The 20,189-nt window shown below is 45.2% G+C and overlaps 1 protein-coding gene and 1 non-coding gene across 5 annotated transcripts in view; both read right to left on the bottom strand.

Annotated features, from left to right (window-relative positions):
* The window catches only part of INF2 (inverted formin 2), an 87,352-nt gene that overhangs the window by 29,992 nt on the left and 37,171 nt on the right, over positions 1-20,189 (bottom strand). For all 4 annotated transcript variants that reach the window (XM_036748909.1, XM_036748906.1, XM_036748907.1 and 1 more), the window contains exons 2-7: positions 18,443-18,842; positions 12,126-12,241; positions 11,460-11,619; positions 9,619-9,652; positions 4,906-5,047; positions 3,050-3,191 (exon numbers count right to left, since the gene is read on the bottom strand). In XM_036748909.1, coding sequence (XP_036604804.1) covers positions 3,050-3,191; positions 4,906-5,047; positions 9,619-9,652; positions 11,460-11,619; positions 12,126-12,241; positions 18,443-18,833 — 985 coding nt within the window. In that variant the 5' untranslated portion in view covers positions 18,834-18,842. The remainder of the gene's footprint in view (positions 1-3,049; positions 3,192-4,905; positions 5,048-9,618; positions 9,653-11,459; positions 11,620-12,125; positions 12,242-18,442; positions 18,843-20,189) is intronic.
* LOC118845214 lies at positions 7,592-7,714 on the bottom strand. The gene has a single exon (XR_005010076.1). It is a non-coding gene; the product is annotated as a U6atac minor spliceosomal RNA (small nuclear RNA).

The following is a 20,189-nucleotide window of genomic DNA, read 5'->3' as shown; positions in this document are numbered from 1 at the left end:
GGAACAGCCTGCCTCACCTAGCAGGAACTGAATCTGGGAGACAGATTCCCCCCAAGTTAACATCACAAAGTGGGTCAGGATCTGTGCATAGCAGAAGCATCTAGCACCACTGATGGGAGTTTGGGGGTCCTGGAAGGGATCCCCTTCACCTGGCTTTCTGCCCCCATTTTCTTCCAAAGGGCTTGTTTAAAAGCTGGACGTTAGTTGGCATAACATGGGACTGGTTTATGACCCTCATAAGCTGAAGTTCTGAATCTGAGAACTAGGAGATCTGCCTTGGAATCCTGGCTCTCCAATTTACTAGCTAGGTGACTGTGGACAAGTCCTGCCTCTCTGAGCCTCAGTTTCCCTTTCTATACAATAAGGGATGTGAACTAGATCAGAGTCTTTTCAACTCTAAAAAAGTCTATGACTCAGATCTATAAGTAGTGAGCGACAGTTAGATAGATGCGACAAGGACTTTGTCACTTACTGGCTATGACCTTGAACAAATTAATTGTTCTCTCAAGGCTCTGGTTTTCTCATCTTTAAAATGAGAGGCTTGAACCCTGAAGTCTCTTTTGAGTTCTAACATGTGGGCATGCACTCTGCCAGCCCCTTCTTTCCAGATCCAGTAAATCTGTGGGGCGCGTCCAGGATGGCAACGAGGCAAGGCAAGGGAGTTCTGTACATAATCCCTAATCATGCCCCATTCCAAGGGCCAGTCTCATCACTCCCCGAATGACCTGAGCTCCCACAGGGCAGGAACCATGGTTTCTTCACTTAAATAGATCAGATAGATATAAAGTTTTTGACTCAGTCCAAAAAGCCAACTCCACAAGTACAGTGTGGAGGAGGCACAGAATGTCTGTGAAAAGAAGCTGGAGGTTTTAGTGGACTGCAAGCTCTGTGAGTCAACATTATACTAAATAGTAGACAGAAACTCGGGCTGTATTAAGTGAGGCAGCGTGTCCCGAATACAGAAGTCATCATTCTGCTATCCTCTGGCTCTGGTCAGGGCGCACATGGAGGACTGTGGTCAGCTAGGTGGTGCAGTGAATAGAGCACTGGCCTGGAGTCAGGAAGACCTGAATTCAAATCTGACCTCAGACATTTGCTAGCTGTGTGACCCTGGACAAATCACTTAACCTTGTTTGCCTCAGTTTCCTCATTTGTAAAATGAATTGGAGAAGGAAATAGAAAACCACTCCAGTATCTTTGCCAAAAATACCCAAGTGAAAAGTCGGAAAGGATTAGTCTGAAAATCTCTCTCTCTCTCTCTCTCTCTCTCTCTCTCTCTCTTTCTCTGTCTCTATCTCTCGGTCTCTGTCTCTCTCCTCTCTGTCTCCCTGTCTCTGTCTCTCCTTCTCTCTGTCTCTGTTTCCCCGCTCTCTCTCTCCCCTTCTCTGTCTCTGTCTCTCTCTCCCTTTCTCTGTCTCTATCTCTTTCCCCCCTCTCTCTCTCCCCTTCTCTCTCCATCTGTCTCTCTCTCTCTCTCTACCTCCCTCTCTCCCTCTGATCAGTTCCTTCTATGCCCACAGGAGGGCAACTGGGAGGATGAGGTGACTGGAGAATATGCCATGAAGGTCAGGTGAAGAAATTGAGGGCATTAAGCCCAGAGAATATGAGCAATGGGCCACAATCGCTGCTTCTAAGCACCAGCAGAAGGAGGACTGGACATGTTTTGCTTGACCTAAAAAGCAGAAGTGATTGGGAGTTGCTAAAAGACAGATGCTAGATCAGTCTAAGTAAAAAGTTACCATCCGAGCCACCCTCCCTCCCAAGTAGAATGGGTGACCTCAGGAAAATGTGATTGCTAGAGGACCAAGATGCTGAAGAGAGGAATCCTGTTCAGGTCTGGGTGGACTAGATGCCCTGTGAATAAGCTTGGGGACTCTTGCAAGTTTGGGAACCAGGGGTGGGAGTGGGGATGGCAGTAGGAAAGGTTTAGGGCTGAGATCTCTCATCTCCTTCCTTAGACCCAGAATGAGACTAGAATGAGTTAGAGGCCAGTTTATTTCACCCCATCCTGTCAGCCTCTCCTGAGAGCTTTCCTTTTCTTCTCAGACATATCACACTGCATGCCCCAATGTCTCCTAGAGACAGGCTAGAACCTCAAGGAGGTCCTCAGGGGCTAGCGGAGTGTCATGTATGAGGTGCTAAGAAGGAGCAAGTACTGGGATAAATGGCTGGCTTTCTAGGAAGTCAGAGCAGACAAAGAACATCAAAGCTGGAAGGGTATAGTAAGGTCTAATAGCCAGGAGAGGATGTGGAATTGGGAAGATATTGTTGTTTGTGTCCCAGTTCCTCCACTTCTCAGCCTTCTGATTCTGGGAAAGTCACTCCCACAATTATCACCAATTTCCTCAGTTAAAAAAAGAAGTAATATTTGTACTACGTATGTCTCACAGAGTTGTGAGGAAAGCATTTTCTAAGCCCTAAACTATATATATATATGTGTTATTACTGCTCTTACTTTTACTATCTGATCCAACCCTCCCACTTTACCAAGGAGGTGAGTGAACACCAGCAGGGCAGTGCCTTGCCCTGGGCCATAGAGAAAGTGCTAGAAAGGGATTTAAGAGTTCAGGTCTCTTTAAGATTTGGCCTGTGTAAGTACTAGGCTGCCTGTCCAGTGTGATGGGAGGGTCATCAGAGTGGCCCCTGGCCGGAAGAGTTCTCTCCCACTTACCTGGAGAGGTGAATTAAATACCACCACTAGCACCTCCTTCATAGAATCACAGAAGCTCAGGTGTTGGGAGTGACCTTGGAAGTCATTTTTTCTATGGGTTCAGGATTGCCCTCTCAACCAATTTGCTGAGGGCAATTTCCTAGTGCAAACATTTCCTAGTGCAAACACTTCCTAGTGTACCTGAAATGATCAGATCCTTTCTGAAACAGGTTTAAATCAGTGAGAATCTGAGTGGGAAGAGGACTAGGCAAGGTTCAGAGTAGGCCTGGCTGTCTGTGGGCCCTCAGAAAGGAAGAAGGTGGGAGGGAGGCCATGTTGTACAGTGTTGTCTGAGACAGAACTGGAGGATGGAGATGGTGACCAGGGATCAATCCTTACCATCACTGGCTAAGAGCACAGCTCTATTCACCAGGATTTCCAGGGCTTCCCACAGCAGCAAGCTGGAGGGCTGGGTGGGTTCCAGGTACAGGAGGCCTTGCAGGACAGAGAGTAGTTGGACTGAGATGGGGGAGCAGCTCACCTGGAAGCCAAGAGAAGGACCTGTGGTCAAAATCATCTGCAGCTGTCTTCCTTGTGATTCCTCCTTCCCCTCCCCACAGAGTGAGGAAGGACACCTCTGCTCCAGCCTGGGCCAACCAGGCCCATTCCTTAGGCCAGGGGTGGGGAATTTGTGGCCTCGGGGCCACATATGGCCTTCTAGATCCTTAAGTGTGGCCTTTTGACTGAATCCAAATTTTACAGAACAGATTTTAGGCCATGCCCAAGGGCTAATGCTTCAGGGGTTCAGATTACTGTGTTCTACCTTTGTCTCCATGTCTCCCCAACTCAAGCCCTGACTAAGGCCACAGAATCCTAGAATCTCTGAAGCTGAAAGGAACCTCAGAGGTCTCTTATCCAACCTCTCCCATAAGAGTACAAATCTCTTCTGCAACTCCTGAAAGGATCACCTAACCTCTGCTTAAACACTGACCGTGACAGGGAACTCATTACCTCACTAAATAGTCTATTTTATTATTAGGCATTTACAAATGTTAGAAAAACTTTCCCTTCATATTGAGCTTAAATTTGTCTCCTTTTAATTTCCCTGTCTCACTGCTAGGTCTGCCGTCTGGGACTGAGTACAACAAGTCTGCTCTTTCTTCCAAATGTCAGCCCTTAGGATCTGAAGGCCTTTCTTTGTATCCCCAACACTTAACACGGAGCCTGGGACATAGTACCTGTTTATTAAGTGCTTATTGACTAACTGTGATTCACAACATGGTTTAGCAGAACACCTGCTGCAGCAGGACTGTGGGAGAGCTGAACTGGATTCCCAGATCTGTCACTAACAAGTCCCTTCTCCTCTCTGGGCTCAGTTTCTTCATGCATGAAACGAGGTTTTGGGGCTAAATCATCTGTAAGGCCCCTCTTAGCCCTAACATCCACCCTATGTTCTAAGATTCCTTCAATGAATCATTCCTCTCTCGTAGGCCTTCTTTGCCAGACACAAAGTCTCCATCTGATCCTCTTATGTCCTGGTGTTTCTCTCTCCTTATGTTAGCTGTTCTCCTCTAAAACGCATTCCAGTTTGTCTGAGGCCTTCTTAAGATGTGGTGACCAGAACTGGTTACCATCTACACAATCTGCCCATTCCCCAGCTACGGTCTGACTGGAGCAGCAGGCATTAAGGATATTATCTGCCTTACTCTGGATGCACCGATTCAGTCTTTTTCCACATTTTGCTACCATCTTACTCAAAGGCCATTCCTGGGATTTAGAGCTGAGGGGATCTTTTAGATGATTTCATCTTGTCATCTCTTACCCTCCCCTCACTTCCAGTTTTATAAATGAGGTGATCGAAGCTCAGGGAAGCTGGTTTGTCCAAAGTCACACAAACATCAGAGATGGGATTTGAATACCAAGCCTTAAGTCAGAAAGACTCATCTTGCTGAGTTCAAATCTGGCCTCGGATACTTCCTAGCTGTGTGACCCTGGGCAAGTCACTTCACCCTGTTTGCCTCAGTTTCCTCATCTGTAATATGAGCTGGAGGAGGAAATGGCAAACTGTTCCAGTATCTTTGCCAGGAAAACCCCAAATGGGGCAACGAAGAGTTGGACATGACTGAAAAATGACTGAACCTCTAACTCTACATAGAGTGTTTCTCCCCTTTCCTCTACACTAATTCCCCTTCATCTTTACCTGTATCTCATTATCTAGGGCAAGAGCTACTTCCTTCCCTTGGATCTCCCCTGACCTTATTAAACAGAGTGGAGAAGACCTCTTGGTGACTGCTCATGTCAATCCCATCGAAGATTCTGAGCAGCTCCTCATCATCCTCGGACTTGGCATCCACAAAGGTATCAATCTGGATCAGGATGTCTGCATCTTCAGTGTCTCTGCAGCAGGATGAAGAGCGGGAAGTGGAACTGAGAGGGGGTAGGTATATGGTAGGGGGAGGGGGAGTAGGAGAGGGAGAGATCTCTGCTCTCCACCTCTAACCCATCCACCCAGGGACAGGAGGGTGGCACTACCACTACTTCCTCAGCAACCCAAAAGGTCCCTGGTATCAGTATCTCCACAACTGCATCATACAGAGGTGAGAAAAAGCCCGGGCCTCTCCTGGGCTGGTCCAGGTTGGGAGCATTGCAGGACAGCCTGCTGCCTAGTCATTCAGTAGCCACTGAGAACAATTGGTTCTCATATATATAGGCATTTAGGAGATGGGGCTTCTCCCAGGGAGATACAGAAGCAAACAAGACCACATGGTGTCTGGGCCCCAAAGCCCACAAAAATCCAGGTTTGATGTCTTGCTTCTATCAGGGTCACAGGACATTTGTGTGGTCATTCACGTACATTCTCTCTATGCTGCGAGATTACATGTTCCTATCTTTTAAGTTCCCAGGGCTGTACATGGAGGAGGTGCTAGATAAATGTTTGTTGAATCGAATTGTATTCTTGTCCTATTTCCAAGCAGAGGTTCAACTCTGAAGGCTAAATCTGTGTCCTCTAATTCTCTTCCCCTTTCTTCTTGACCTTTGCATAGTAGATGCTCAAGAAAGGCCAACTAGCTGACTGGTCTCTGGGATTGTTTTGGGTTGGATTCCTGTCTTTTTCAAACACAATCTCTCAAATGTTGATCACTAGAAGCCTACATGGGTTTATGAAGCACAGGTCATATCAGAGCAACCTCTTTTTGAGTAAGCCTTTTTTGACTTAGTTACTAGACTGGTAGACCAGGGGACACTCTAGGCATAGAATATCTGGATCTTGGCAGAGCATTTGCCAAAATCTCTCACCCTAGGGGTCAAAATGAAGAGGTATCAACTAGATGGTAAGTTTGTCATAGGGATTTGAACCTGTTTGGTCAACAGGGACCAAAAAGTTAGGATTAATGATCTAACATCAAACTGGAAAGGGGTCAGTCAGTCAGTCAACAGAATCCCTTGGCCCTGTGCTATGCTGTTATCAGTATCCCAGATCTATGGCATTTTCCAATTACACAAAGCAGGGAGAGATTTCTAACATGTTGAATGATAGCATCATTCCCAAAACTATAATGATCGGTCAAATCTAATAAGATTACATTTAACAAGGGGAAATGTAGATAAATTCTTACACCTGGATTAAAAAAAAATCAGTTCTAACAATAGGATGGAGAAAGCCTGGCTAGACAATTATTTGTAAGAAAAAAAGATCTGGGAGTTTTAATGGACTGCAAGCTTAACAGTTGGACATGACGTTTACCTGAGTCTGGGTGAATACAGGAATAGTGTGCCCAAGATAAGAGAGGTGCTGCACCCTACCCTCATCATACTATATCTGCACTACAGAGCTCAATCAGGATGAAGACAGATCAAAGTGGGCTTGTAGGTAAATGAAGGTGACCAGGATGGGGAAGAAAGTGGTGACCAAGCTGTCTGAGACCCAACTGAAGGAACTGAAGACATTTAAGCCTGGAGAAGAGAAGACTTAGAGGGGATAGGAGAGCTGTCTTTCAGTGTTTGGAGGCTGTGTGGTGCAAGAGGGATTTGGCTTCTTCTAATCAGCTCCACAGGGCACAACTAAGAATCCCAGACAAAGCTGTATCAGGAGGCAGGTTTCGGTTTGATAGAAAGAAAAATGTCCTATCAGTAAGAACCATCCAAAGATAGAGAGCCTTGGGTTATAAACCCTACATTTCGAGGAGCAGCTGGATCACAGGATTGCAGATTCAGAGCTGTGACGGACACTAGTGACCACGAAGTCCAACTCCTTTAATTTACAAATGAGGAAACCAAGGCTCACAGATGTTGACTTGCTAAATGACTTGTTCAGAGCTTCACAGCTGGTAACCATCTGAGGTAGGATTCAAACTCAGGTCTCCTTCACTAGTTCCTTCCCTCTGGTGATCACCCCCAATTTATCCTGTTTGCATCTTTTTTGTACATACTTATTGCATGTTGTCTCCCTCATTAGACTGTGAACTTCTTGAAGACAGGGAGTGATTTTTCCTCCTTTCTTTGTATCCCCAGAGTTTAGCATAGTTCTGGGAATATAATAGGCATTTAAATGATGTTGGTCCAAATGACTCATGATGGAAAAAGCTATCCACATACAGAAAAAGAACTACGGAGTCTAAGGATACTATTTACTCTCTCTCTTTTTTTTTTTTTGTTTCTCCCTTCTCATGGTTTCTCCCATTGGTTCTAATTCTTCTTTACATCATGACTAATGTGAAAATATGTTTAATATGAATGTATATGTAGAGTCTGTATCAGATTGCATGCCATCTTAGGGTGGGGGGAGGGGATAGATGGGGGAGAAAATTTGGAACTAAAAATCTTGTGGAAGTGAATGGTGAACATTAAAAATAAACTAATTAATTAATTTTAAAAAAAAGATGTTGGTTGACTTGATGACTTCAAAGGCAGGGCTCTATCCACAGTGCGACCTACCTGCCTAGGAAAATGTGGTTAAATGCCACTGAATACATGGCACTGTTATATCTGTACATGAGCAAAGCTCATTTAGAACCTCTTCTGTCCTCAAGAGGAGTACTAACTTTCTCTCCTTTCCCACACGACTGCCTGTAGGCAGGGGTATGCTGGAGCCAGTTCCAAATGGCTCAAGAGACCCAACTGTTTAATTATCAGTTTGAGTCTGAATGCAGATCAAGGCATACTATCTGCTCTTTCTCTTTTTTGTTGTGTTGTGTGCCTTCTTTCTCGTGATTCATTCCATTGGTTATAATTCTTCTTAATAACGTGACTAATGTGAAAATATGTTTAATATGAATGTATATGTTGAGCCTGTATCAGATTGCATGCCCTCTTGGTGATGGGAGGGAAGGGGAGAAAATTTAAAACTCAAAAGCTTGTGGAACTGAATGTTGTAAATTAAAAATAAATAAATAAATTTAAATCTTAAAAGAATTCACAAAAAATAAGTTTGAGCATTTGCACCTTGGAAATTGGAAAATGCTACAAGTCAGGGTTTGATTTATTATTTTTGATTGTCTAGATGTAATAAAGTGACGGATAAATTGTTATTAATACAAACTAAGCTTTTAAAGTGTGTCATAAGTACATCCCTCCCGCCTCCAAGCTGGGTTGTTAAATATTTACCAACGCACCCTCGCTTGAAGAGGACAATAGAGGGATTTCATGAGGTGGCACAGAAACCCCTGAAGCCATTTCTAAGAGATTTTGACTCCCTTCCAGTGAAGCCAAGTGAGAGGGGCCCTATGATTAGGTGATCTAAGACTGTATGACTAATTCAAACAATAACTCAATTCAGATGGGGAGTCTGCGCTGCCATGATATCGAGACTGAATCATCACTAAGGATATTGGCAAAAGATGGACAGGGATGGATGGGTTGTGAACCTATGTGGCTAGAGGGAACATTCACAAGGATGAAATCGCAGGTCCATCTGAGACGACGGTTACCGTTCCCCTGAGTTTAACAAACAAAGGTTGGCTTGAGTGACAGCACAAACACGAGCGTTCTGGAAATGGCTCCTACCAGCTCTGAAGTATGGGCATGCGTACCTTGGAAATGAGCAAATGTTACAAATCAGGATTTGATTTCTCAAGGCAGCTGGGTGGTCAGTGCGGAAAGTGCTGGGCCCGAAACCTGAGTTTGAATCCGGCCCCAGACGTTTACCAGCCACGTGACTTTGGGCAAGTCACTTTTATTACTTTTTGTCTCAATTTTCTCAACTGTAAAATGGGGGTACCTCCCAGAATTGGTCTGAGGATCAAATAATATTTATAAATGCTTAGCGCAGTACCTGACACGTACTTAGTGCTATATAAATGTTACTTATCATTACTGTTGTTTTATTGATTGTCTAGACTTAAGTGATGGAGAAAATGTTAATAATGCAGATTAAAATTAAAAGTGTGTTGGAGAGCCGGTTGTTAAACATTAGCTAGTAACCCCTTGAATAAGGGATTCTAGTTATAACTAAGAAAATACGTCTTACGAGCATGGATTGTTTTGAATGATGATCGAAGGCAAAACAGATCAGTAGAAAGAACCCTGGGTTTTAGTCTGAGGACCTGGGTTGAAATCCAAGTTCTGCTACTTATTAGCACGTGTATGACCGCAGACCAGTCACTTCCTTCTCTAGTTCTGTTTCCTCATTTATGAAACGAGAGGGTTGGGTTTGTTCTCCAAGTTCCCTTTCTTTATATTTCAGTTCCAGATCTATGATCCTATCATCCCTGACTCCTGATGGGATACAAGGCTGAGAGTGCCAGGATGCCCCCTGCTGGAGAGATAAGGAAGAGCTGTCCAAAGACTGTCCTCAGGGCACCCAGCCTGAGAGGGGTTTTGCGCTGACAGCTGTTTGGGAACGGAGTGGATGGGAAGGGGATGGAGCAGGAAGAAAGCCTGGAGGAGATTTGGGGATACACATTTAAACTGAAAGCGAATTGGGCTGGGGTTAGGAAGATGGCGAGGGATGGGGAAAACAGGAACCTTACCTTAGCTTGGTTAAAATATCCAGCACCTGGAGACCTGGGGAAATCAGACCAAAAGCAGTTATTGCGCTTGTTATCTCAGATAGGTCAGTGACCATCATTGGTTAAGAAGGGGTATATTATCTGCCTCGGCAGAGCAGCATCAATAGATGAACACTGCTCTATCTTTATTTAATTGCTGTGAGAGGTGGCGGGGAGGAAGGTAGGGAAAGGCCTGTTATTCTGGGTTTGACAGATGAGGAAAATGATGCCCAAAGAAGGGAAGGAATTGCAGCAAGCTAAGGGCAAAGACAAGACCTGAGCCTAGTCTCCTGACCCCTAAGCCCTGGCGGGTGGGTAGGGGGACCCCCGGTCTTTCCACTGCACCAAGTGACCATTAAAACTGCAATCCAAAAACAACCTTTGGTAGCTCCCTCCAATTCACAATTCCCAGGCCACCACATTCTCAGGAGCTGCCTTGCCTTGGGGACCACATACTCGGTCCATACCCTTTCATCTCCATCCTCCCCTCCACTTCTGATTGGTGGGTGCCTGGGGTGTGGTTGGGGGAGACACCAAATAATTCAGACTAGCTGTCTCGCTTTACTCCTGGACCCGTTTTCAACAGCTGGGGCTCAATATCGTGCTCCCACCTGCTCTTCCAATGGGAGGAGGAAGGTTTGCCACCTCTAAGGAAATTCTAATGAATTCTAAAGAGACTCTACAGGGGAGTTTCCTTATATGGCTTGAGCCAGGGGAGCTTAGGTGGGAGTTGATGCTTGACTTGCTTTGGAAGGGAACAAGGCTTCTCTGGAAGGTGAAGTGTGCCTACAGTAGGAAGGCCAAGGCCTGGTGCTCAAGGCTGGCCGAAGAATACATGGAACACTTGTAAAACTTTATTTTAGGAATGCAGGGATTATCTGCTGTAGGAAGATTAGGTGAAGGGGGGCCATTCTGGGACAGGTGGAGGTGCCAACAGAGGGTCCCCAGGGCAGCAAGGAGAGGGGCACCAATTACACAGATAACCAGGAAGGAGTAGTCCAAGGGAAAGAATTTAAATAAAATCGGTTGCTAGAAAAGCAATGGTCTTCTACTGTTATAACACTGCTACTTAGCTCCACCTGTAATTCATTTAACCTTTCTGTTACAAATTTAGATGCGATAGTATTTTTGTTGGGACAAGTACCATAAACTACGTAGCAGGTTCAGTATTGATATATATAGCATATAGGTTCAGTACTGACAATGCTTCATCGTCTATGGTACATATGAAGAAAGATGTTATCTGCATCCAGAGAAAGAACTGATAAATAGAAGTATATACAGAATAATTGTACATATATGTACCCATTTGTGGCTAATGGTGGCCATCTCTAGGGTTAGGGGGAGGGAAGAAAAAAAAAGAAATTTTCATGATAATTTGGTTGTGTAATTGGAAGGAGTAGCAAGTTGTGCATAGTGGATTTGTGGTTTCATGAACAATCATCTTTTTTTGTTGTATTATGTTATGGAAATGCTTGTTTTATTTCATAAATAAAAATATGTTTTTTAAAAAGCAGTGGTCTTTACGGTCCAAAGAGCTGACTGCAAGTGCAAGCTCAGCCATCTACTAGCCTGGGCGGTCCCTTCCCTTCTCTGGGCCTCCATTCCCTCATCTGTACGATATCTGCGCTCGCTCCTCCCCTCCCTTCCAGGGTTGTTGTGGTCCAAGTGCTTCGTAGACTTTGGGGGCTACGGAAATGGGGGCAAGCTGTTTTTCTCGTCGGGTCAATGCCTCGTCTCTCACTGAGGTCGGCTCAAGGCTTCCTTCCTTCCTAGCTTCGGCTTTCTCTTCAGGAAGGAGGGGAAGGGGCAGAGCTGGTTACCGATGAACTCATTCCGGAGCTGAGTTCGGGCCCTGAGCTCCTCTGTACCCAGGATGATGGCATTGATGACGCTCAGTAGGGTGGTGATGTAGGGGACGTTGTCCGTGTTGGAGAGCTCGTTCATGATTACACTGAAGCGGTACTGCTGGCTCTTGACCACCTAGGTGTATGGGATACGAGGGAGGTCAGAGAGGGAGATCAGAGCCCTTGGCTAGGTCCCATTCCCTCCTGTATCCAGATAGTCCTATTGGCTATGTCTTGATGAAGCGACAGCCACCATTACTTAGTGTCTGCCCAGGAAGTCTCTATGGGCATTGTTGGGGAATATTAACTTATGTCCCTCCCATCTCCCCGCTCAGCTCACTGAGGACAAATGTGTGTCTCCCTCTCATACTAGGAGTCTTGCCTCACCTCCTCAGATGGGGCATCCTCCAAGGGAAAGGCTGTAGCTTCCTCTTTCTCTGGCTCTTTTCCCCACCCCTTGTCCTGGCCTCTGTATGTAAGGTTGCCTAGTGGTGGTGTGTGTTTGTGAGCGACTGGAGGTCTCTGGTTAAAACAGAGTTCCAGATAGGAGGTTCCCTGGCCTGTCGGTTGCCATGTGTCCATCAGCGTGACTTCCAGGCTCCCTGTGGGATACCAGGGGCGAGCACTTTGTCTCCATTTTACCTTACAGTGGTCCAGGGCATCCAGCGTTTGCTTGTGGCCTTCAGGGGAATAGATGGAGAGGGCGGCTAACAGCTCAAACACTTGCTTTTTGACCATCACGTTAGATGTGTCCAGAGCTGCAGAGAGAAAGGAGATGAGAATATGAAAGGAATTCTCTCTTCGCAAAATGCCATATTCACTGTCTTTCCAAACAAGGAAGCCTTCCTTGACTGCCCTAGTCAACAGTGAGCTCTGCGTGACTTCATCTTCTAGAACATTTATAGTTTAAATCACTCAAGAACCTCAGAGGGCCATGGTGGGAAGGAGCCTTAGAGATGGCCGGCTCCAACAACTCCTTTAATAGATGGGGATCCATAAGTCAGGAAAAGGGTAGCGATTTGTCTCAGTTCACCATGCAGCCCCCATGATGCTCTCTACTGCTTTCTAATTGTTTGTTTTCTCTCCCTAGACTCCAAGTTCTCTGAGGAAGGGCTGGGCTGGGGTTGGTGGAGGGTTCTGCCCATCCTGTCTCTTTAGAACTCTGAGCTCCCAGAGGGTGGGATCTGCATTTGGTGCTCTAGTTCCTCTCCCACAATGGGGTCTGCACAAGGCTGTTCTCTCTGCAAGGCTTAGAACGGATCTCCATGTCCGTCTATTCTGTGTTTCTTCTTGAGGAACCAGTTCGCCCTCTCCTGGCATAAGCAGTCTTATTGGTCCGGGGCTTTAAATCCCGATCATCCAATAAGCTGTCCTGGTAAAACCCTGGCTGTGGCTTGGCACTGACTCCAGAAGTCACAGCTGGGTTCTGGGGACGCTTAGAAGCCTCAGGACCTAGAACCTTCACCCTCAGTCCGTTCGCTCCAGGTTCCCTGGCTGTTAATACCCAGCCCACTCTAAGGATTTTTCTGTGAGAATTTTTCTCTTCTGGCTGGCACATGTAAATGTGTCTGTTTTTTTTTTTAAACTCAGCACCAGCTGCTATTTTGATAGATGCGGGCTGGATACCCGACTTTGTCTTCCCCGAACCCCATCACTTTCGGGCGCTTCAAATGTATGTGGGTTTTTTTTTTAACCTGACCTGCTTTCTGAAGCACTTGGGTAGAAAGAACAAGTCCTGAATAGAAGCTAACTGAGCCAGGCTACTCCCACGGGCCCTTGGGGTGCTTCCTCTGAGTTACTTGCTAGCTATCTTTCAGCTACTCAATGGAGGGCATTCAGGGCCTCGGGGGAGTCCATCCAGAGTGGGGGCCCTCCTCCCCAACTGTGCTAGGGACCCAAATTACACCAACACTCCTATGCCTCTGATCTGGCTGTGAAAACTGACTCGAGCCCAGTGGCTGAGAAGCCTCCCTGGATCTTGGTTTGCCTGTCTGTGAAATCATGGGACGTGGAATGAATGATTTCTAAGGTCTGGATTTTTACATTCTATTGTTTTTTTTTTACTAATATGCTATAATATATGTCCTAAGATTCTTCCTTTCCTCAGAGGCAGCTAGGTGACATGGTAGATATAGTGCTGGGTCTGGAGTCAGAAAGACCTGAGTTCAAGTCCAGCCTCATCAGCTGTGTGACCCTGGGCAAGTCCCCTTACCTCTCCGTTTTATAAACTATAAAATGGGAATAAACAGCTGCTATCTCTTGGGGTTATTGTGAGGTAGAAATAAGAATAATTGTAATGCATCTGGCATATAATAAGTGATAAATAAATGTTGGCTATTATTATTATCAGCACCAGGCCTGGAATTGGGACAGACCTCAGTTCGAATCTGGCCTCAGACACTTATTAGTTGTATGTTCCTGACCAAGTTACTTTACGTCTGCTTGCCTCAGTTTTCTGATCTGAAAAATGAGAGTCATACTGAGCACCTCTCCCCCAGGATTGTTGTGAGGATATGATGATGTAATATTTGTAATGTATTTTGCAAAACTTACAGGGCTCCACGAACGGTATTGTTATTTATTACTATATATAATGTTACACATATATTATTATATATAACAGATAATATTACACATAAACATACATGCATACAATATTATAAAACCCAGGACCTGCTCTCCAGACATTTACATTCTTGTGAGGAAAAAACGACAAAAGGATGAAGCGGTTTGTAAACCTTAAAGCGCCTAGTGTTTATAAAAGAATCCAGATAAATGATAATTTCATTGCTACGCTTCCCAGATCTGATAGGGCTGGAATCAACATCAGAGAAAATACAGAACAGCTGAAACACAAGGCCAGAAGAACCTTCTAACTTGTGCCCTCGGCTGTGCCTTCCCTGGGACCATCCGTTCCTGCTCTGCTCTGTCCCCAAGAGACTTCTGAACGGGGTACAGAATAGCTGCATCTAGAAAGATGCTGATGCTGACACACTGTGCTCTATGGAAGGACTGCCTGACTGTCAAAAGTCTGCTTCTGATCACGTTCCTCCGCTACTCAAAATCTTTCCTTGGCTCCCCATTGCTATGGAATAAAGCCAGAACTCCTGGGTGTAGCATTTGACAGCCTTTGTAACAGGGTCCCAAATGAAGTCTGAATTCCAGTGTTTGTATCTGTGTGGCATTGGGCAAGACACTAACTGTCTCTGGGTTCTTCCTCCATAAGATAAATGGGTTATGCTAGTGGATTGCCAGAGGCTATTCCAATTTTAAAGTCCTACAATCCTACTATATCTTATATGCACCCTCTACCCCAATTAAATTGGGTGACTTGAACACATTCCACTGTCCCACTCTCAGTCCTGACTGGTGCCATTCCCTTTACCTGCCATGCTCCTTACCCACAACCCTTCACTCGACTTCATCTGTCAAAGTCCTACCAGTTCTTTCTGGCCCAGCTCAAGTGTTGCTTTATCCAGGAAGCCTTCCCTGATCTCCACCAGCTGGAGCTGATTTCTGCCCTAAACCCACACAACACTGGGTCTAACTTTAGTGTAGAATGGCTGTTATAGCAAGATTGGCAGTGCAGGGTGGCAGAAAGAGCTCCAGATGGAGTCGGGAGATCTAGGTTCTTATCTTGGTTTGCCACTTATTTCTTTTTTCTTGGATTATTTATTTATTTAATATTTTTAGTTTTCTGCATTGATTTTCACAAGAGTTTGAATTACAAATTTTCTCCCCATTTCTACAATCCCCCCCCACTCCAAGATGGCATATATTCTGGTTGCCCCATTCCCCAGTCAGCCCTCCCTTCTGTTACCCCACTCCCCCCCATCCCCTTTTCCCTTACTTTCTTATAGGGCAAGATAGATTTTTATGCCCCATTGCCTACATATCTTATTTCCTAGTTGCATGCAAAAACTTTTTTTTGAACATCTGTTTTTAAAACTTTGAGTTCCAAATTCTCTCCCCTCTTCCCTCTCAATCCACCCTCCCTAAGAAGGCAAGCAATTTCACATAGGCCACATGCGTATCATTATGTAAAAGCCTTCCACAATACTCATGTTGTGAAAGACTAACTATATTTTGCTCCTTCCTATCCTATCCCCCTTTATTCAATTTTCTCCCTTGACCCTGTCCCTTTTCAAAAGTGTTTGCTTTTGATTACCCCCTCCCCTTATCTGCCCTTCCTTTTATCGTCCCCCCTTTTTTATCTCCTTCCTCCTCCTTTCCTGTGGGGTAAGATACCCAATTGAGTGTGTATGTTATTCCCTCCTCAGGTCAAATCCGATGAGAGCAAGATTCACTCATTCCCCCTCACCTGCCCCCTCTTCCCTTCCTACAGAACTGCTTTTTCTTGCCACTTTCATGTGAGGTAATTTACCCCATTCTATCTCTCCCTTTCTCCCTCTCTCAATATATTCCTCTTTCATCCCTTAATTTGATTTTATTTCTTTTAGATATCATCCCTTCATATTCAACTCACCCTGTGCCCTCTGTCTATACATATATGTACATTCCCTTCAGCTACCCTAATACTAAGGTCTCATGAATCATACACATCATCTTTCCATGTAGGAATGTAAACAAAACAGTTCAATTTTTTAGTAAGTCCCTTGTGATTTCTCTTTCTTATTTACCTTTTCATGCTTCTCTTGATTCTTGTGTTTGAAAGTCAAATTTTCTATTCAGCTCTGGTCTTTTCACTGAGAAAGCTTGAAAGTCCTCTATTTTATTGCAAGTCCTTACTTTGCCTTGGAGCATGATACTCAATTTTGCTGGGTAGGTGATTCTTGGTTGTAATCCTACCTCCATTGATCTCTAGAATATCATATTCCAAGCCCTTTAATCCCTTAATGTAGAAGCTACTAGATCTTGTGTTATCTTAATTGTGTTTCCACAATACCCAAATTGTTCCTTTTTGGCTGCTTGCAGTATTTTCTCCTTGATCTGGGAGCTCTGGAATTCGGCAACAATATTCCTAGGAGTTTTCTTTTTGGGATCTTTGTCAGGAGGCAATTGGTGGATTCTTTCAATTTCTATTTTACCTTCTGGCTTTAGAATATCAAGGCAATTCTCCTTGATAATTTCTTTAAAGATGATATCTAGGCTCTTTTTTGATCATGAATTTCAGGGAGTCTAAAAATTTTTAAATTATCTCTCCTGGATCTATTCTCCAGGTCAGTGGTTTTTCCAATGAGATATTTCACATTGTCTTCCATTTTTTCATTCCTTTGGTTCTGTTTTATAATTTCTTGATTTCTCATATAGTCACTAGCTTCTACTTGCTCCAGTCTAATTTTTAAGGTAGTATTTTCTTCAGTGGTCTTTTGGACCTCCTTTTCCAATTGGCTAATTCTGCCTTTCAAGGCATTCTTTTCCTCATTGGCTTTTTGGAGCTCTTTTGCCATTTGAGTTAGTCTATTTTTTAAGGTGTTATTTTCTTCAATATTTTTTGGGTCTCCTTTAGCAAGTCATTGGCTTGTTTTTCATGGTTTTCTCACATCACTCTCATTTCTCTTCCCAATTTTTCCTCTAATTCTCTAACTTGCTTTTCCAAATCCTTTTTAAGCTCTTCCATGTCTTGAGACCAGTTCATGTTTTTCTTGGAGGCTTTTGATGTAGGCTCTTCGACTTTGTTGATGTCTTCTGGCTGTATGTTTTGGTCTTCTTTGTCACCAAAGAAAGATTCCAAAGTCTGAGTCTGAATCTGAGTCCGTTTTCACTGCCTGGCCATGTTCCCAGACAACTTACTTGACCCTTGAGTTTTTTGTTGGAGTATGACTGCTTGCAGAATATAGAGTACTTTGTCCCAAGCTTGAGGGGCTGCGCTGTTGTTTTCAGAGCTATTTCTCACAGCAAACTCTGCCACAGCAGCGCTCCTCCTCCCCCAAGAACCGCCAACCAGGATTGCGCCCCATGTCCAGGCAGGGCAAATCAGGCTTTGCACTCCCACTCTAATCCACCACTTAATTCCTCCCACCAGGTGGGCCTGGGGCCAGAAGCAACTGCAGCTGTAGTTCCTCAGAGCTGCACCACCTCCTCTGCCCCTGGAGTGGTGGCCTAACCATGAACTCCTTTCACTCTGTCCCCAGCAGCTTTTCCCACTAACCTTCTCTGGGGAAAACACATACCCTCTTTCAGACTATTTCTTCCTCTGTAAAATTAGGGGACCAAACTGATGCTGTCTGTGTTTCCTTTGAGCCATCATAGTCTGTGCTTCTGTGGTTACTAGGTATATTTCCTACTCTGCCCCACTGGACTATTAGCTCTGTGAGAGCAGGGCCTAATTCCTCTACCTCCTCTAGATTCACAGATCCTCATAGTTGGAATGGAGGATCCGTCTTGTCTCACTTGTACCTGAATAAAATTCTCCTTCAGCTCTCGCTTGTATTCCTCCAGTGAAGGGAAACTCACCACGTCCCAAGAGGCCATTCCCTCTTGGGCGGCAGCTCTTAGGTTTACCTTCTATTTAGAGCTGTCCAGAATTTGCGGGACATTGGACAATACTGGGGTCTGAGCCCAGATACTTAGAGTAGCACAGCCTTAACACCTGGACCTGCGAGGCACTTCAAAGCTCAAGTCTTAATCCTTATTATACTGAAGAGGAAGGTGAAACACAAGTAACTCTCATTTATATAGTGTTCTAAGTTTTCTAAAGGGCTTTCTGTACAGTAACCCTTGTGAGGTATGTCATATTTTAATCCCCACATTATAGGGCCTAGATAGGTCATGCATTTTGCCCTATATGGTCATATATCCAGTTACTGGCAGAGTGAGAATTTGCACCCAGGACCCTGACACTGGAGATGTCAGTGATAAAGCAGTCCTTTTTTTCACTACCACTACACTCTTCCTTCCCAGGCTTAGCCACATTTGGAGCTGATTGTCCAGTTTCCCCCATGCCCTTGTCCCCTCTCTCCCTGGCCAGCCCCTCAGTGGTGGCAGCCAGCCCTTACCCTCTGAGAGCTTGCACACGTAGCCCTGGTTGCTCAGGATGTACTCGATTCCCTGGTGGGCATTCATGATGGCCCGCACACAGCTGATGCATGTGAGCTGCAGCAGGGCATCAGCTATTCTTGCCACACCCCGGCCCGATAGCCGGGCCAGGGCCTCCAGCAGCAGGTCGAGGCCACTCTGCTCCAGGAACTGCACCAGCCAGCCATCATCACTGTTTTCAAGCCGCTTGCGCAAGCCAGAGTAGTTGACTACGGAGGGCATCTGCAGGAGGCGGATGCATAGCTCAGGGTCGGCATTTTCCAGGTTTGCCTCAGTGGGGTCCCCATCCTGGGGCCCCAGCTTGTCCTTCAGGGCAGCCCATTTCTTCTGCACTCCCTCCTTCCCTGACATCTTGCCAACCTGGGTAAGGGAGAGAAACAAGAAACAAACCAGATGTATTAGCACAGTGTCAGAAGTCTAGAGGCGGGAAAAAAGAATCAGTCTAAGGAAGCAACCCCATCCTATGAGACAAGAACTTGGATTCTGCCACCAACTTTGCAGTGTCAGTGTGGGCAAGTCACTTGATATCTGTGAATAACGGATTTTCATCTCAGGATGGTCCTTAGAGACCATCTAGTTCAAACTCTTGACCTTACAGTTGAGGAAACTGAGGTCCAAATATGAAAGGAAGGAATGATGGAAAAAAGCATTTACTAAGCACCTAACGTATGCTGAGCATCGTGGTAAGCGCTCTCCAAATAGCATCTCATTTGAGACTCACAACAACCCTAGGCTGGATGTCACTATTATCCCCATTTTACAGTTGTGCCAGCTGAGGCAGGCAAATGTTAAGTGACTTGCCCAGGGCCGCACAGCTAAGAAGTGCCTGAAGTCTTAACTTCAGGTCTTCCTTACTCCAGGCTCGGTACCTCTTACTTAGAACTTAGAACTTAGGATTCAGGAGACCTGAACGTGACATCTGATGTTAAAACTTGGTCCACAGAAAGTGGTACCATCTCCTATCTCTGAGCCTTGGCATAGGCCAGGGGTGGGGAACCTGCAGCCTTGAGCCCATGTGTAGCCCTCTAGGTCCTCAAGTGCAGCCCTTTGACTGAGTCCAAACTTCACAAATCTTTAATAAAAAAGATTTGTTCTGTAAAGCTTGGACTCAGTGAAAAGGCTGTACCCAAGGACCTAGAGAACCACATGTGGCCTTGAGGATGCGGGTTCCCCACCCCTGGCATAGGCTGCCCCTTATGCCTGAAGTGGGTAGAGGGGTTCTAGCTCTCTCCCAATAATTTGCTGCATGACTTTGGGCAAATCCATTTCCTTTGATGGGCATCCCCCAGCTACTTTTAGAAGCTGTTGATGGTGCTGCCTTTATGCATTAAGAATCAAAGACTTGAAAGAGAAACAAAGTGCCCCATGCATGACAGGAAATTTTCGTGTATCTGTGAAGGCAGAAAAGTGGGAAAAGGGTTTAATATAAGCTGGGCATGGAAATGCACTTGCCTTCCTAGGCAGAAGAGCATCAATCTTTGAGGGAAGGGAACATATACTTTTATCTGTGTCCCCAGAATGCAGAATAGTTCTTAGCACATAGTAGGTGCTTACCAAATTCTTGCTGACTATAGTTTTTATTCAGATAACCTAGACTTGAATACCTACCATCCTGATCCTGCTCATTATTCTAGCTGCCCATTTCTAGCATACCACTTTCATAACAGTGGGCACATACACAATGACAATGCTGGCTGATGCAAGGAG

This window comes from Trichosurus vulpecula, chromosome 3 (genome assembly GCF_011100635.1).
Source record: "Trichosurus vulpecula isolate mTriVul1 chromosome 3, mTriVul1.pri, whole genome shotgun sequence".
Lineage (NCBI taxonomy): Eukaryota > Metazoa > Chordata > Mammalia > Diprotodontia > Phalangeridae > Trichosurus > Trichosurus vulpecula.
Note: the sequence above shows the minus strand (reverse complement) of the source record. Positions and strands in the feature narration are given on the sequence as shown.